The sequence below is a fragment of the Eschrichtius robustus genome, chromosome 13, assembly GCF_028021215.1.
Source record: "Eschrichtius robustus isolate mEscRob2 chromosome 13, mEscRob2.pri, whole genome shotgun sequence".
In the NCBI taxonomy this organism is placed as follows: domain Eukaryota; kingdom Metazoa; phylum Chordata; class Mammalia; order Artiodactyla; family Eschrichtiidae; genus Eschrichtius; species Eschrichtius robustus.
Genome location: NC_090836.1, coordinates 13040640 through 13059412, shown reverse-complemented (window position 1 = coordinate 13059412; position 18773 = coordinate 13040640). Strand labels below are relative to the sequence as shown.

The following is an 18773-nucleotide window of genomic DNA, read 5'->3' as shown; positions in this document are numbered from 1 at the left end:
GTTTTCTCAGGCTATATGCCCAGTAGTGGGATTGCTGGGTCATATGGTAGTTCTATTTTTAGTTTTTTAAGGAACCTCCGTACTGTTTTCCATAGTGGTTGTATCAATTTACATTCCCACCAACAGTGTAGGAGGGTTCCCTTTTCACCACACCCTTTCCAGCATTTATTGTTTCTAGCTTTTTTGATAATGGCCATTCTGACCGGCGTGAGGTGGTACCTCATTGTAGCTTAGATTTGCATTTCTCTAATAATTAGTGATGTTGAGCATCTTTTCACGTGCCTCTTGGCCATCTGTAGGTCTCCCTTGGTGAAACGTCTATTTAGGTCTTCCGCCCATTTTTTAACTGGATTGTTTTTTTGATATTGAGCTCCATGAGCTGTTTGTATATTTTGGAGATTAATCCTTTGTCTGTTGTTTCATTTGCAAATATTTTCTCCCATTCTGAGGGTTGTCTTTTTGTCTTGTTTATGGTTTCCTTTGCTGTGCAAGAGCTTTTAAGTTTAATTAAGTCCCATTTGTTTATTTTTGTTTTATTTCTGTTACTCTAGGAGGTGGGTCAAAAAAGATCTTGCTGTGGTTTATGTCAGAGTGTTTTTCGTATGTTTTCCTCTAGAACTTTTATAGTGTCTGGTCTTACATTTAAGTCTTTAATCCATTTGGAGTTTATTTTTGTGTATGGTGTTAGGTAGTGTTCTAATTTCATTCTTTTACATATAGCTGTCCAGTTTTCCCAACACCACTTATTGAAGAGGTTGTCTTTTCTCCATGGTATGTTCTTGCCTCCTTTCTCATAAATTAGGTGCCCATATGTGCATGGGCTTATCTCTGGGCATTCTATCCTGTATCATTGATCTATATTCCTGTTTTTGTGCCAGTGCCATTCTGTCTTGATTACTGTAGCTTTGTGGTATAGTTTGAAGTTGGGGAGCCTGATTCCTCCAACTCCATTTTACTTTCTCCAGATTGCTTTGGCTATTCGGGGTCTTTTGTGTTTCCATACGAATTGTAAGATTTTTTGTTCTAATTCTGTGAAGAATGCCATCGGTAGTTTGATAGGGATTGCATTGAATCTGTAGATTGCTTTTGGGTAGTATAGTCATTTTCACAATATTGATTCTTCCAATCCAAGAACGTGGTATATTTCTCCATCTGTTTATGTCATCTTTGATTTCTTTCATCAGTGTTCTATAGTTTTCTGAGTACAAGTCTTTCACCTCCTTAGGCAGGTTTATTCCTAGGTATTATTATTTTTGTTGCAATAGTAAATGGGAGTGTTTCCTTAATTTCTCTTTCCTATTTTTCATTGTTGGTGTATAGGAATGCCAGAGATTTCTATGCATTAATTCTGTATCCTGCAACCTTACCAAATTCACTGATTAGTTCTACTAGTTTTCTGGTGGCATCTTTAGGATTTTCTATGTATAGTGTCATGTCATCTGCAAACAGTGACAGTTTTACTTCTTCATTTCCAATTTGTATTCCTTTTATTTCTTTTTCTTCTATGATTGCTCTGGCTAGGACTTCCAAAACTATGTTGAATAAGAGTGGCGAGAGTGGACATCCTTGTCTTTTTCCTGATCCTAGTAGAAATGCTTTCAGTTTTTCACCATTGAGTATGATGCTCACTGTGGGTTTGTCATATACGGCCTTTATTATGTTGAGGTAGGTTCCCTCTATGCCCATTTTCTGGAGAGTTTTTATCATAAATGGGTGTTGAATTTTGTCAAAAGCTTTTTCTGCATCTATTGAGGTGATCATATGGTTTTTATTCCCTAATTTGTTAATGTGGTGCATCACATTGAATGATTTGCCTATTTTAAATTTATTTATTTATTTATGGCTGTGTTGGGTCTTCATCTCTGCACGAGGGCTCTCGCCAGTTGTGGCAAGTGGGGGCCACTCTTCATCGTGGGGCGCGGGCTTCTCACTATCGCGGCCTCTCTTGTTGCGGAGCACAGGCTCCAGACGCGCAGGCTCAGTAATCGTGGCTCACAGGCCCAGTTGCTCCGCGGCATGTGGGATCTTCCCAGACGAGGGCTCGAACCCGTGTCCCCTGCATTGGCAGGCAGATTCTCAACTGCGCCACCAGGGAAGCCCTGATTTGCCTATTTTGAAGAATCCTTGCATCCCTGGGATAAATCCCACTTGATCATGGTGTATGATCCTTTTAATGTGCTGTTGGATTTTGTTGAGGATTTTTGCATCTGTGTTCATCAGTGATATTGGTCTATGATTTTCTTTTTTTGTGATATCTTTTTTCTGGTTTTGGTATCAGGGTGATGGTGGCTTTGTAGAATGAGTTTGGGAGTGTTCCTTCCTCTGCAATTTTTTGGAAGAGTTTGAGAAGGGTAGGTGTTAGCTCTTCTCTAAATGTTTGATAGAATTCACCTGTGAAGCCATCTGGACCTGGACTTTGGTTTGTTGGAAGATTTTAAATTTCAGTTTCGATTTCATTACTTGTGATAGGTCTGTTTATATTTCTAATTCTTCCTGGTTCAGTCTTGGAAAATTGTACCTTTCCAAGAATTTGTCCACTTCTTCGTGGTTGTCCATTTTATTGGCATAGAGTTGTTTGTAATAGTCTCTTATAATCCTTTGTATTTCTGCAGTGTCAGTTGTGATTTCTCCATTTTCATTTCTAATTTTCTTGATTTGCATCCTCTCCCATTTTTTCTTGATGAATCTGGCTAAGGGTTTATCAATTTTGTTTATCTTCTCAAAGAACCAGCTTTTAGTTTTATTGATCTTTGCTATTGTTTTCTTCATTTCTATTTCATTTATTTCTGCTCTGATCTTTATGATTTCTTTCCTTCTACGGAATTTGGGTTTTCTTTGTTCTTCTTTCTCTAGTTGTTTTAAGTGTAGGGTTAGATTGTTTATTTGAGGTTTTTCTTATTTCTTGAGGTGAGATTGAATTGCTATAACCTTTCCTCTAAGAACTGCTTTTGCTGCGTCCCATAGGTTTTGGGTTGTCATGTTTCGTTGTCATTTGTTTCTATGTATTTTTCTGATTTCTTCTTTGATTTCTTCAGGGATCTCTTGGTTATTTAGTAGCACACTGTTTAGCATCCATGTGTTTGTATTTTTTACGGTTTTTTTCCTGTAATTGGTTTCCGGTCTCATAGCATTGTGGTCAGAAAAGATGCTTGATATGATTTCAATTTTCTTAAATTTACTGAGGCTTGATTTGTGACCCAAGATGTGTTCTATCCTGGAGAATGTTCCATGTGCACTTGAGAAGAAAGTGTATTCTGCCACTCTGGGTGGAATGTTCTATAAATATCAATTAGATCTATCTGGTCTGTTGTGTCATTTAAAGCTTGTGTCTCCTTATTTATTTTCTGTTTGGATGACATGTCCATTGGTGTAAGTGGGGTATTAAAGTCCCCTACTATTGTGTTACTGTCGATTTCTCCTTTCATGGTTGTTAGCATTTGCCTTATGTATTGTGGTGCTCCTATGTTGGGTGCATAAACATTTATAATTGTTACATCTTCTTCTTGGATTGATCCCTTGATCATTATGTAGTGTCCCTCCTTATCTCTTGTAACAGTCTTTATTTTAAAGTCTATTTTATCTGATACAAGTATTGCTACTCCAGCTTTCTTTTGATTTCCATTTGCATGGAATATCTTTTTCCATCCCTTCACTTTCAGTCTGTATGTGTCCCTAGGTCTGAAGTGGGTCTCTTGTAGACAGCATACATATGGGTCTTGTTTTTGTATCCATTCAGCCAGTCTGTGTCTTTTGGTTGGGGCATTTACATTCAGGGTTATTATCGATATGTATGTTCCTATTACCATTTTCTTAATTGTTTTGGGTTTGTTTTTGTGGGTCTTTTTCTTCTCTATGTTTCCTGCTTAGAGAAGTTTCTTTAGCATTTGTTGTAAAGCTGGTTTGGTGGTGCTGAATTCTCTTAGCTTTTGTTTGTCTGAAAAGCTTTTGACTTCTCCATCGAATCTGAATGAGATCCTTACTGGGTAGAGTAATCTTGGTTATAGGTTTTTCTCTTTCATCACTTTAAGTATATCCTGCCAGTCCCTCTGGCCTGCAGAGTTTCCACTGAAAAGTCAGCTGACAACCTTATGGGGATTCCTTTGTATGTTAGTTTTTGTTTTTCCCTTGCTGCTTTTAATATTTTTCTTTTGAATTTAATTTTTGTTAGTTTGATTAATATGTGTCTTGGTGTGTTTTTCCTAGGGTTTATCCTGTCTGGGACTCTCCATGCTTCCTGGACTTGGGTGACTATTTCCTTTCCCATGTTAGGGAAGTTGTCGACTATAATCTCTTCAAATATTTTCTCAGACCCTTTCTTTTTCTCTTCTTCCTCTGGGACCCCTATAATTCAAATGTTGGTACGTTTAGTGTTGTCCCAGAGGTCTCTGGGATTGTCTTCAATTCTTTTCATTCTTTTTTCTTTATTCTGCTCCTTGGCAGTTATTTCAACCATTTTGTCTTGCAGCTCACTTATTCATTCTTCTGCCTCTGTTATTCTGTTATTGATTCCTTCTAATGTATTTTTCGTATCAGTTATTGTGTTGTTCATCTTTGTTCTTTAGTTCTTCTAGATCTTTGTTAAACATTTCTTGTGTTTGCTCAATCCATGCTTCCATTCTATTTCCAAGATTCTGGATCATCTTAACTATCATTACTCTGAATTCTTTTTCAGGTAGATTGCCTATTTCCTCTTCATTTATTTGGTCTTGTAGGTTTTTACCTTGCTCCGTCATCTGTGACATATTTTTTTTGGCCATCTCATTTTTTTTTTTTAATGTGTGGGATTGTCTTCCTGTTTTACTGGTCGTCTGGCTTGAGGCTTCCAACACTGGAGTTTGTAGGTTATTGGGTTGAGCTGGGTCTTGGTGCTGAGATGAGGAACTCTGTGAGACTTCAGTCCGATGAATATTCCCTGGGGTCTGAGGTTCTCTGTTAGTCCAGTGGTTCAGACTTGGAGCTCCCACCGCAGGAGCTCCCCCCAACCCCAGGCTCGCAAATCAAGATCCTGCAAGCCATGTGGGGTGGCAAAAAAAAAAGAGAGAGAAAAATAACAAAGTAAAAAATAAAATTAGACTAGGAAACTAACAGATATGTTAGAAAGAATGTAAAAGTAAAACTATAGATGAATCAACAACCAGAAGGTACATCAGGACCACAATAGTAAAAAAGAGGAGGAGGGAAAGGAAAACAAAGAGGGGGGGATGGAAAGACCTTGGCTGTGGAGGGCGGGGCCTAAGCAAGGGCGAGGTTTGGGCGGTGGGCAGGGCCAATGCTCAGGACCCACAGGGCTGGAAAAGGCCCTGGGGGCTGTGGGGGGTGGGGCTTAGGCTCAAGAAACAGAAGGGGCCCAGGCGTGCCCCCCACCCCAGTCTCAGAGGGCGGGGGACCTCACCTGGGAGCCTAGCAGGCTTTCTGGGCTCGAGTGGGCGGGGCAAATGCCCTCCTCTCCTCTGCTGCTCCTCCGGTCTGGGTTCTGGGAGGGCCCCTCCCGCCTGCCTCTCCTGATCTCCCCGGCCTCCCTCCTATGCCCCCAAGGACCCACGTGGCCTGGAGGGGGGTTTGAAGGGCGGGGGATCGGCCTGGGAGCTCAGCAGGCTCCCAGTGCCCGAGTGTGCAGGGCAGTTGCCCTCCGCTTCTCTCCCACTCCTCCCTGAGGGCTCCTCCCGCCTGCCTCTCCTGTTCTCCCCTCGGCCTCCTTCCTATGCCCCCAAGGACCCCCGTGACCTGGAAAGGGCAGGGGATCAGCCTGGGAGCTCAACAGGCTCCCTGTGCCTGAGTCCAAATACAAGTTTTGAACTATTAACTTTATAGCTGAGATTGGAACTTAAGATTCAAGTTCTCATCTCAGTAAATCATAGCCCTATCTATTCAGTTGTGGTCACTCTTGATTTAAAAAAAATTAAAAAGAAGACACTGAAACTATTACTATTTAATTGTTCTAGAAATTCTGGTTAAATGCAATAAGCACAAACCTACTTTTATACGTTACTTTCTCAGCTGAAGTATAACCAATTTAAATTACCTTCTTATCCATATCTTGACCTTACCAAAGAACTAATGGAAAACTGAAGTTTTGGAAAAATGGTTAGCTCTTTCTGTGTGGCAGAAACAACTATGCTTGTGCATGTGTGTGTATGAGAGTGTGTGTGCATAAATATAATTGGCAACTAAATTTTAAAATATTTTTGTGTATTTTTTGAAAAGATGCTTTTATTTTTTTTCAGACACGAAAGACATAGTTTTGAGATGAGAAAGTTCTATAAATGTTTTTATTGATTTCCCTGAGGAAAATTTTCCTCTCAGAAACTTTCTTCATTCTTCCCACAAGTTTATAACATCTCCCTTCTTTGTTACGTCAGTGCGGTAATCTTTGACACAGTGGCACTCTTTTTCCAGGCCTGGGATCAGGGTTCATAGGCATCCAGGCCCAATTTTGGAACAGTCCGTGGGCTGGGACAGTTTGTTCTTTGTCCTAGTCTAAGAAACTAAGAATAACCTAATGGGAAAGAGGCATGGTTAGAATGCTTTAAAGATAGAGAACCCTCCTGATAATTGTGACTCATCATTTTCAAGTCTGTTTTTCATAAGTCAAAGGGTGACACTGGTATGTAAAACATAAACATATGTCCCCAAATTTACACATGTACTTGTTTCCTTAAGCTAATAAAATTTTGCATTTACTTATATAATGTTCCTTTTAAAGATAGCTCAGAAGTATAGTTTGACATTAAATAAAGATAGTCCTTTTTATAAAACAAATATTTTCTTGATAGCTTTCTTTCTTGAGCACTTCTTTTTTTTTTTTTTTTTTTTTATTTATGGCTGTGTTGGGTCTTCGTTTCTATGCGAGGGCTTTCTCTAGTTGTGGCAAGCGGGGGCCACTCTTCATCGCGGTGCGCGGGCCTCTCACTGTCGCGGCCTCTCTTGGTGCGGAGCACAGGTTCCAGACGCGCAGTCTCAGTAACTGTGGCTCACGGGCCCAGTTGCTCCGCGGCATGTGGGATCTTCCCAGACCAGGGCTCGAACCCGTGTGCCCTGCATTGGCAGGGAGATTCTCAACCACTGTGCCACCAGGGAAGCCCTTGAGCACTTTTTTGAAGAACATTTCTACTGAACGAATATTGGGGCTTCTCAACAGTCTTTTAGAACCAAATAGACATGCTTCTTTATTGGTAACCAGGTCTCTTTCAAAATATACCTTTTGTGGTACTTGCGTTCTCTGCTTATGGCCTAGACTTCTGATAAGAGTAAAATGGAAGGAGCTGTAAATTGAATACTCACCCATAAAAATGTTACCAAATAGCTATGAACAAGGAAGAAAAGTCAACAGGCCTATTTTTAAAATGTCACAAGTAGCAAGAACCCGACTCCTTTTCTGAAGTGTTTACTGCGTTTATTCACACTAGCTGCTTGGAGCCCTGTGTCATATAAGCTATTCAATTTGATTTGTCATAAGATTCAAAAAGGTTCTCTTCATCACTTTTGAAGATATCAATGCTTCAGTTGTTTTGCATGTCTTCCATTTCCTTTGAAGTGTTAGTCCTTTTATATGAGTTTAATCTTTTGTAATCAGAAGTGTTGTTTTAGAAAGAGGTGTAAAGTTAGTCTGGTGTGTTGTTATGTGCTAGAACATTGCAAATGGAAACCAAAGCCAGGAACACATTAGAAGAGGTTTTTATATTCCCTGGAAAGAGGTTATGCTGCGGACTGGAAATGATCCCACAGTGGCTAAGTCAACAGATAAGGAGATAACTATTTTAGTGTGGTGATACTTTTTCTTTTGTGTTTCTTTGAGATGTACTCCTATGTTGTATGGCAGTGTGACTACACTGTACTGATTTAAAAGAGTTAACTAATGAAATGCATGTCCTGTATTACTTAAATGTAACAATCAATAATATTCCCTCTTACTCTCTTTAGCCCCCTCATCCTCCCTCCTTTCCTCCCTTCCCTTCTCTTATTTCTCTTTCTTTTGACTTCTTTCTTTTTCAAAAGGGTTCCTGAGCACTTGAGGCAATAAAAAAAATTAGACTGAAATAACACTATTTGATTATTTCACACTTTCATTTATTTCCCAGGGGCACCAAACACTTTCTAAAAATACTTTCCCTGAAAAAAAAAATCAGAACAATGGTCACAAAAGCTCCCTTAGTGACCAGGTCACTGTCACGTGCCAAGTTAGTTAATTGGATTACTATATCAGTTCTTTGCACTTAATTCTTGAAGGTGATATACAAATAATGTATCTGTGTGTGTGTGTGTGTGTGTGTGTGTATCTGACTCACATTTTAAATGCATCTCTTTATCTGTTATATTGAGAAAGGGATGAAGAGTGAAGAGTGGGGTCATGGAGAGTAGAAGCAGAGAGACCTGTGAATAGGCTGGTGGTTCAGACCAGGCTGGTAATAGAAAAAAATGGAGTGAAGTGATTGGGATGTGTGGTGTATTCTAATGGTAGGACCAACAGGATTTGCCGATGGATTGGATATAGTCGAGGGCAAAGGGGAGTCAGGCATACCTACATGGTATTTTGTTGGGGGAACTGGAAAAATAGAATTACCAAGTTGGGAAGTCTAGCATAAAAGTAAGCTTCAGGAAGAAGATGAGTAATTCAGATTTGAACATGTTATGTCTGAGATAGCTAATAGACATCCAATGAATATATCAAATAGACAGTTGATGTATATTGGTCTAGAGTTCTGAGGACCAGTCTGGACTAGAGAAATAATTTGGGTAGTCATCAGCTTTTAAATGGCATTTAAAGCCAGGAGACCAGGCACAACAATCATCGATGGAGTGAGTGCAGACAGAGAAGAGGTCCAAGGACTGTGTCCTGGAGAGGTGGGGAGATGAGATGAGCATCTGAGAAAAGGGTGCTGAGGAGAGGCCAGTAAGACAGGAGGAAAATCAGAGAGTGTGGTGTCCTGAAGGCCATAAGAAGAAAGTGTTTCAAGGAGGGAGCGCCTTCTTCAAATGTTGTTGATAGATTAAATGAGGAAATAACTGGGAATCAACCATTGGAGTTTAGCAAAATGGCATGGAGGGATGGGGCCAAAAGCCTAATCGCAGTGAATTTAAGAGGAAATTGGAGAATGGGAATCGGGGTCAGCTGGTATAGACAGCTTCTCATGGAGTTTTGCTAAAAGGGGAGCAGAGAAATGGGCAGTAGCCGGCAGGGGATGTGGGGTTAAGAAAGGGCTTATTTAAACATGAGAGAAATAAAATAATAGCATGCTTGTAAGCGGATGAAATGATTCAGTGAAAGAGGAAAATTGATAACATGGGAGAAGCAGGGGGGAAATTACTGTCAAAGTATTCAAACAGACAGAGGACATGGAGTCTAGCGCACATGTAGAGGGGTTGGCCTGAGGAGCGTGGAAACAGTTCATCCATAATGTAATAGAAGGAAGGCTGGCAGAGTGTGCGGGGAAAGTGCTGGTGGTAAGGAGAGCTGCTAGGGGAACTTAGGGAGGTTTTCTTTTAACTTCTTTATTTTACTCAGAGATTATGCAAGTGAGCTCATCAGCTCAGGGAGAGGACTGAGGACTGGGAACTGGAGGTTTGCAGAAGGAAGAAGATAGGAAATACTTGTCTGGCCATGGACAATTATACGGTCCCAGGCAGGATTTCTCAACCTGAGCCCTGTGGACGTTTGGGGCTAGATAATTCTCCGATGTAGCAATGTGACCTGTGTGCACTGCAGAATGTTTTGTGCATCCCGGGCCTCTACCCACTGCCTGATGGTAGCTTCCTTCCCCCTTGCCCCCTGTTTGTGACATCCTAAAGTATCTCTAGCCATTGCCAGATGTACCCTGTGGTCAAAATTTCCCCCAGTTGAAAGCCACTGGCCTCAGGAAATGTAGTATGAATGTCACAGAGCATTAACAGCCCAGTGGAGGTTCATGATGATGAATTTAACATGAGCTCACTCAGCGTTGTTGTGTTCTATTCGGTGTGCAGGTGCAGCACAGAATAAACAGAAAGTGAGATTTAACAAGGGTGGGGGGCTTGCCAGATGAATACAATGAAGAAAGAAGAGACAGGGAGTGATTTTAATAATTGATCACGGAGTTTATACTTGGTGAGGATGAAAGGAAAGATGGTAAGAATACTAGATCATAAGTCCTGTTGGGGTCAAAGGATTCTTGGCATTGGGGTTCTAGAGAGAGCAACAACTGTTAGGGCTTTCAAAACTAACCTCCTCTGTGTTGGTATCTAGGAAGGAAATCTCAGATGGAGGAAGTGCAGGATGAACTCATCCACAGACTGACCATTGGTCGGAGCGCCGCCCAGAAGAAGTTCCACGTGCCACGGCAGAATGTGCCAGTTGTCAATATCACTTATGACTCCACCCCAGAGGATGTGAAGACATGGTTGCAGTCAAAGGGGTTCAGCCCTGTGTAAGTCTCTCTGGGGATACTTTACAGTTCTGTGTGTATAACATGCAGTGTTTTCAATTTGATCACTAAGATGTCACAAGTGACTCTTAGAAAATGTGAGAATCCGAACTGCATCTGTTTCCATGCTCAGGAAATGACTCTAGCCATTTATAGCTAAAAAAAAAAAAAAAAAATTGGAGGAAGCAGAAATAACCATCATTTGATGGCACCCCATTTTCTAGATGGTGGTGTGTGTTCATCATTGGTCCCTCAAGCAGTCTCTTGGCAGCTTTGAGGCTGGTGGCTGTCTTTCTCCCTCAGAGGGTCACACGGGATAGGACTGTAGTCTTACCTAGACTCCCCAGACCACAGAGGACATAGAGCAGAACGTTTTCTCCTGCTGCAGCATAGAGATCCCAGGCAAATAAAAAATAGATGACGTTACTTATTGTAGGTTATAATCTAATAGAGCTTTCCTTTAGGAAAGCCACAGTGAAGTTTCTATTTGTCTATAATTAAAAATTTGTAAACATTTTCTTGTGTATTTGGTAAACATATTTGAATATATGTATTTGAACAATTTGACTAATACATATTCAAGAGCACTTGACACATTATACACTCGCCCAGTGTGACTGAAAAAATGAGGTACACTGGTTAGTCAATTGCCTGGCTACTAGAAAGTTATCCATTCCTTCTATGAAACACCAAATTTCAAGAAATTGGTAATACACAGTAAAGATACTAAACCCAGTTGACTCTTTTTTGACACTTCATGATCAGTGATCTTACATAGCCTCAGGGTCGTTATCCTGCCCGTCCCCTGTCATTGCCGTAAGCACTCTAGTACCATTTATGAGTTCCAGTGTATGGAACACCTAGAGAAGAGAGGTTGTAGCAGGACCAGAAATCTTTCTTTTGTTTTATCCAGACAGTATTTTATTTATTTATTTATTTATTTTTATTTATTTATTTTTTAATTAATTTTTATTGAAGTATAGTTGATTTACAATGTTGTGCTAATTTCTGCTGTACAGCAAAGTAGCTCGCTTATGCACCTGTATACGTTCTTTTTTATATTCTTTTTCCATTATGGTTCAGCCCAGGATATTGTCTGTAGTTCCCTGTGCTATACAGTAGGGCCTTGTTGTTTATCCATCCTATATATAATAGTGTGCATCTGCTAACCCCAAACTCGCAATCCTTCCCTCCCCCTTGGCAACCACAAATCCAGTCAGTATTTTTAATGCTCTATTTCCTCCTTTTCCTTCTTTTGTTTTTTCAGAACTGTCAATAGTCTTGGAGTATTAAACGGGGCACAACTTTTCTCTCTCAATAAAGATGAACTGAGAACCGTCTGTCCTGAAGGGGCCAGAGTCTTTAGCCAAATCACTGTACAGAAAGCTGCATTAGAGGTATGACTTCTCAACCTAAGGTGGTGTTTTTCTGCATTAGTCAAGAGTATGGACTGCAATTTGAAAGCTCTGGAAACAATATTTATGTCCATATCGGTCGCTTTCTTTGCCTTTCATACAGAGCTGAATTCAACTTGATTCAGCTTTAGTAATCTGTCACTGGGGACCATTAGCGACCATTTTCAGGGAGATTAATTTGTTATAAGTGCTCCTATAACATGAAGCTTGAGCTTCATATACTTTTGGATATCTAATGAAAAGCCTAATGTTCTCATTTTACATGCACTACTTCTGTAGGAATTTTATTTACTCATTTACTTCGGGTGAGTAAATGACTTAAGAGGCCAGAACTCTTTTACCTGTCCTTAATATTTAGTTTGGAGATTCTAGCAGGTTAGAGGTTATAAAGTCTTAAAACCATGGCTGTGTGCCTTAGGCCTGCTTATACATATAAATAATCAGAGGGAAAATATTAGGTAGGGATCATTGAAAACAGCGGGCCCTGAAGAGTAATTCTTTGGTTATAGTTGTTTCTATGAAAGAAAAAGAGTAAATGTTTTCTAGATTGGATATGCTTAAGGTTTCAATATCCTACTCTACTTAATGTGGGCTGTGTAAGGGTAGTAGTTTCTAACTGTTACATCTCACAGCTCTTAATAGCTTTCATGAAAATTAAACTTAGACTCCAATGAAAGGATATAGGCTTTGGCGTGAAATCAATACGTAATTATCTCTAGCAGGTTTATTGTATAAATTCAACAGTTAAATAACGCAGTAAAATAGCTTCGCGCATACAACCCTGTAACCATTCTCACTCAGGAGAAATTATATTTCCCTTGGAAATTTTTCCTACGACATTCATCTTGGTTGATTCTATATTAGGCTTTTTGTATATTGAATGTGAGTCAGGATTATATTTTTTCTGAGGCAGTTTTGTTACCATTATACCTTCTAATTTTATTGAGACTGTATAAATTCCTCCTCAAGGGTTATGATAGAAAGTGCCATATTCCTAACGTTTCCGAATTCCTTCAGTCCAGACTCCCTATCAGTGTCATTTCCCCTGACTTCCCGTGTCCTCCTGGCCTCTTGCTCCTGTTCCTCTGGACGTGAATTAAGGCAGAGACTTCCTACCTGAGGTTCTTCCTCTTCCCCAGGCACCTTCCCATCATGCCCTTCTCTTGCATCTAGTTCATGGTTCATATTACTCACCTGTGTTGCCAGAGATTTCTGTAGATGAGAGAGGAATAAGGAGGGCGCATAGGGATTGCAGGTCGGGTTTGGAAAGGACAAAAGCCAACAAGATGTCAGAGGGTCAGAACCCTTTGGTATGAGGAAACTTGGTGTCTTCGGAGCCCAATCTTTGGGCCTGATCTAGAAGCCCCTAAGGTAGATAGATGAGTATCTTACTTGACCTAAAGCACATTCTTTGATAATTTACCATCTTTTTGTGCTTCTTGTACAATCTCTTCTTTCCCCCAGGGAATCTAGAGCATTCCACATGCATTACTGATTTATCTTTAACAGGTTCAAGTGAAAGGCATGGTGAATGAATTGAATTGCCTTAAGACAGTATAAGCGAAAATGTGATGTTAGTAAAGTCCAGAATCATCACTTATACGAAGGGCAGCCTTCAGTTTTCCCCTTAGAGACATGAGAAGAAAAACACAAAGAACTTTTAGCCTAAGCCATTTCATTACATGATTTGCAGCCTCACAAACCAGTAACCATCTTGTCTGAGCCATGTTTGTTTTTCAGGATAACAACGGCAGCACTGAGTTGCAAGAAATCATGCGAAGACGGCAGGAAAAAATCAGTGCTGCTGCTAGCGATTCGGGAGTGGAATCTTTTGATGAGGGAAGCAGTCACTAATTAGCTTTTAAACTCCATGATTCTTGGCATTATTCCAACGTGCTTTGTTTTCAGAAGCCATGAAGGGAACGTCAGATTCTTATTTCTTGGTACACAGAATTTATCGCCATAAAGAAACAATGCAAACGTAAGTAAGCAGAGGACTTGCTTCTGGGCCCGTTATTTTTATTCAAATGAAAAAATTTTAAACAGAATTTCTCACCTTGGGAAATATTTTGCCTACTTTACCAAGGTGAGGTTTCCTTTATTGGATTAATTATTTCATCCCCATCTCAATGGCTAAGCAGACTTTTTTTTTTTTTTTGATAGTGGTGAGTTTATTTATTGCAACAAAAGAGAGATATTGCCCATGATTCAAAATCTAAACAATTTCAGTTTTGCCTGTGACTATGGTGTGTATCATCCAGAGTGTAGCTTACTTTAGGCTAGCCTCTGCTTACTTAGGTCTCTTCTTCAACATACTCAATAATAGAATGTTTAGCTTTATTTAAAGTTCTTAATGCCAACAGTTTTTAAAAAAGATTAAAACATTTAATGAACTGTAAAATACAACAAGGCCTTGGACATACAAATAGAAACCTTTGGAGCATTCCCGAGACATTTTTATCCGTCGTGGCTCTGTTGATCACAATTCCTTGTATAGCTTGTATTTTGATTTAGTTTATATTCTGCTTATTATCTATACTGTGTTCTTATATATGAGACAGCACAAGTGTAAAAGAGGTCATATACATTCAAAATCTGTCACAGGAAATAGCCTGCATTGGTGTGTGTTACAGTATTCTGCTTAATGAAGGCCTCAGTTCTGAACATTGATATAAGTAGTGAAGAGCAAATTGGGGCCATTTTATGAGTTTATCTGTGTCAAGTTTTTCTGGTAATAAGAAATAATATACACATACTTTAATCCTGTGAAAGATTCTAGGTAGAGAAAAGAGACTTAACCTTCAACAAATGTTATTTTTGAAAACATGATTTTGTCATTAAATGTTATATTATTTCACATATATAAAACAGATGTTATGTAAGAATGTTGTATATTTTAACATAAATCCATTTAGAGAGATTATCTAGATTCATTAATTTTCATAGTGCCTTTTTCACATGAGTCAGCTGGAAAGTCTGCAATAAACAGTATTTGCCGTACATTAATAAATGGCTTCTGTCTTGTTGGCAAAAGGGACCTTTGGCGTGGAGAGTGGGGATCAGGGTTGCATGGAACGGGAAAAACAGAGGCCCACGCTCTTCTTTTTTTTTTTTTAACTGATTTCCAGAGGAGTTCTGAGTGGGTAGAAACTTCTCTAGAATGCTTTCTTCAGTTGTTTCTCTTCTTTCCACCTCTCTTATTTCATCATCTTTTCTTTTACCATCTAGTAAAAACAAACTTACACACCATTTGTGATTACAGAGTGCTTCCACATAAACGCTTTGTTAGAGATCTACAGTAATCTGTGAGTTGTATTTTGTAGATGAGGAGGCTTAGCTTCCTAAAGGCTAACTTTCCCCAAATCATGAGGGATATGAGAATCTCTTGTCTTCCATTTCTCAGTCTCTCCATAACGTCGTCCCTTGGACAAAGTGAGGCAAACATGAGAATAATAATTATTGTAGATCCTTCCCATTTCATAAGCACTGATGCACATTTATAACTTAGCCCTTATTGAAAATCTCTGAAAATGTAGGTATAAGACAAAAGAAATTAGCATGGAAAAGTTAAAATAACCTCTGTGTAATATAGCATATCTGACATGAAAAGAATTGTTATCATTTATAAGTATGTCTTTATGCTATTAAATTCCAAAGGAAAATATCACCAAGGTAGTAATTGCAGGAAGTAGTTACCTCCCTCCGGGATGTGGAGACCAAGAGAAGACTTGGGATTAATGGGATTTAAAAGCTTGAGGGAGAGTTTGGATCCAGACATCTGAGGAGTTAGGCCGCTGGGATGAGAAGTTTGGAGGAAAGACGCCACAACTGGTAAACCTCGGAGAAGGGGGCACAGCCTAACTGGTGCTGTTACCTCAGGAATTCAGAAAAGAATTCAGCGGAAGAAATAGTTCAGCAAATCCATGGAGCTGGACTCAGACCTCAGAGGAGAGAAGCCCAGGCAGCTGGTACTGGAATTTCTGAGAGGGAACAAGGAGGCTGCTACTGGGATTGCAGGGTCACTGGAACCTACAGGCAATCAATCGCTACTTATAGAGTGAAGAACTATTATTAGGGTGATGTTGATAGAAACAGGAAATAAAACAGAAAAAAAGCAAGTCCCTTGTTTCCCCTCTAGCTTCTTGTGTCCCTGTAGCATACTTTTTGGACAGAATCTATTGGTCACCCACCTGGCAAAGCCCCAAATCACAAAGATGGGGATAAAGGGGTAGATTGGAAACTGAGAGAACAGCTCAAGAACCAACGTGTTTCAACTCTGGCTACTTAGCTTATATGTGCACTCCTCTGTACATCTTTGAAATTCTATAAAATGATTTTTTTAAATGTTTATACTTTTGCCCAACAAGATGCAATCATCCTTCTCTGTTGTTTAAACAGTATTTAACATAAGGAATTGGTTAAACAGGCAAAAAGGAAACACTGTGACACCACAGAGGTAGTAATAATGGGAAAGCAGCCCCCGTCCCTTGGGCTAGGGCTGCACAGGGAAGGGGTTGGGTTGATCAGCATTTAGAAGCCTGAAGAAGGAAGGGCCCTGGGAGCTTGGGCACAGACCACTGAAGAAGGGGCACTCTCTGTTGTTGGTGCTGATGCCTCAAGACCTCAGAGGAGAGATCCCCTGTAGAGCTGGGACAGAGACTTGAAGAGAGAGGAGATTCTGGACAGTTTACCTCTGAGGGGGTGCAGTGATGGGGTTCTGAAAACTTAGGGGAGAAAACTAGAAATTAGAGTTACCTACTGCTACCGGAATCAATTACCTACTCCTGCTGCCAGAGTGGAGCTCTCATCACTGGCATTAAGCCATCTGCTTATGGCCTTTGTGTAGTTTACTGCCTGTTTCTTGATGTTCATTGAGCTTTTGGAAACTGGGGGATTATAGTTTTTTACTAAATTTGGTAAAGTTTCAGTCATTACTTTTTTTGTTTTTTCTGTCCTTCCTGCCTTCTCTCCTTGGGAGACTCCAATTTCATGTGTGCTAGGCCATTTGAAGTTTTCCCAAGGTCACTGAGGAAAACTTAATTTTTGTTAACTGTTTAATTTTTGTCTGTTAATTTTTTACCCAGTTTTTTTTCCTCTGACTTTCATGTTGGGTAATTTCTATTTCTGTCTTCAAGTTCACTAATCTTTTCTTCTGCAGTTTCTATTCTCTGCTTTTAATCTCTTCCATTTGTGTTTTTCATCTCAGATATTAGAGTTTTCATCTTTAGAAGTTCTACTTTTTGAAAAAATATCTTCCATGTCTCTACTTAACTTGCTCAATATTTCTTCAATTTTATCAATCATATGGAAGGCAGTAAAAATATGTCTTAATGTTCTTGTTTATTCTATTATCTTCATAAATTCTAGGTTAGTTATGATTGATTTTTTTCTGTATTATGGGTTTTATTTTCTTGCTTTGTGTGCTTGATAATTTTAAAGGCTCTGGCTGCTTTCAAGATTCTTTTCTGTATCTTTCATTTTTAATGTAATTTTTAATTGGTTGCCAGATATTGTGAATTTTACCTTTATTGTGTTAGGTGCTGGATACTTTTGTATACCTTTAAATATTATTGTCCTTTGTTTTGGGATGCTATTAAATTACTTGGTAAGAGTTTGATCTTTTCTGATCTTGCCTTTTAGCTTTGTTAGGTGAAACCAGAACAATATTTACATTATAACTAACTTTATCTCACTATGTGGCAAAACCCTTCTGGTTCCTCAACCTATTATTCCATGAATTATGTTTTCCACTGTAGCAGGTGGCAATAAGTGAGCTTCTTCTGCGTGAGCTCTGAGAACTGTTCCTCTAACGCTTTCAGGTGGTTCTTTCCTCAGGCTTGAGCAGTTTTCTCATAGGCATGCAATGATTCATCCTCAGCTTAGGACTCTGTGGGGACTCTGTGCATATCTCCAGAGCTCTCTCTTCATGCAGCTTTCTCCTCTCTATTACTCTGTGCTGTAAATTTTAGCTCCCTTGCCCTTGCCACACTTTAAGCTTTGTCTCCTCTACTCAAGGAGTCTGCTGAACTCCACATGGGTTCTCCCTCCCCGCACTGAAGCTTGAAAGCAATCCCTAGGCAGAAAGCTGGAACAGCTGTAGGGTTTTCTGCATTTTTTTCATCTTTCATTGCCCAGTGTTCAGTACCTTGAAAACCATTCACATATGTGTGTGAATACATATGTGTGTGAAGCACATATTATTTCAGGCTGGAGGGTAAATCCAGTCCCTCTGACTCCATCTTGGCTCAAACTTGGAGTCACCTTGCTTTTCAAAGTATATATATATATTTTTACTGTATATAAAAATCTAGGTTGCTACTTTTTATTCTAGAGCTTTAAAAGTGTCATTCCATTGATTTTTGGCTTATATTGTTCCTGATGATAAGTCAGTCATCATTCTTATTTTTTCCTCAGGCTGCTTTTAAGATTATTTTCTGTATCTTTCATCTTCAGCAGGTTGATTATAAAATTGATAAAGGTGGTTTTCTTGGTATTTATTCTATGTGGGGTCAGTGAGTTTCTGGATTTTTAAGTCAGTGTTTTCCCATTATTAGAAGCGCTTATTCCTTACAATATTTTTTTCTGCTTTTTTTTTTCTTTTCTTCTCTTCAGCCTTCTATTACATGTATGTTAGGTCAGGTATCTTACTATACCCCAAAGATCCCTGATTCTCTGTTAATATTTTAAAAATCAATTTTTTCCCTGCTCTTCAGTTTGGAAATTTATTTAAATATGTATTCAGCTTCACCAACTCTTTTTTTCCCCCCTGTGATCTGTCTTCCAGTATGTGTTGAGTCAATTCAGTGAAGTTTCTTTTCAGTTATTGTATTTTATCAGTTCTAGAATTTACATTTAGTTCTTTTATATAGCTTCCATTTCTCTGCTGAGACTTTCTGTCTGATCACTCACTAAAAGAATATTTCCCTTTAATTCTTTGAGCAACTTTCCTTTTTTCCCATAA

At 39.4% G+C, this 18773-nt stretch overlaps 1 protein-coding gene across 6 annotated transcripts in view; it reads left to right on the top strand.

The window, feature by feature from the left end:
• EPS8 (EGFR pathway substrate 8, signaling adaptor) overlaps positions 1 to 14813 on the top strand; it is a 198121-nt gene extending 183308 nt beyond the window's left edge. For 4 of the 6 annotated variants that reach the window (XM_068559812.1, XM_068559813.1, XM_068559811.1 and 1 more), the window contains 3 exons: positions 10220 to 10400; positions 11665 to 11794; positions 13553 to 14813. In XM_068559812.1, coding sequence (XP_068415913.1) covers positions 10220 to 10400; positions 11665 to 11794; positions 13553 to 13666 — 425 coding nt within the window. In that variant the 3' untranslated portion in view covers positions 13667 to 14813. The remainder of the gene's footprint in view (positions 1 to 10219; positions 10401 to 11664; positions 11795 to 13552) is intronic. The other 2 variants (XM_068559815.1, XM_068559814.1) reach the window with 1 other exon arrangement.
• The last annotated feature ends 3960 nt before the right edge of the window (positions 14814 to 18773 follow it).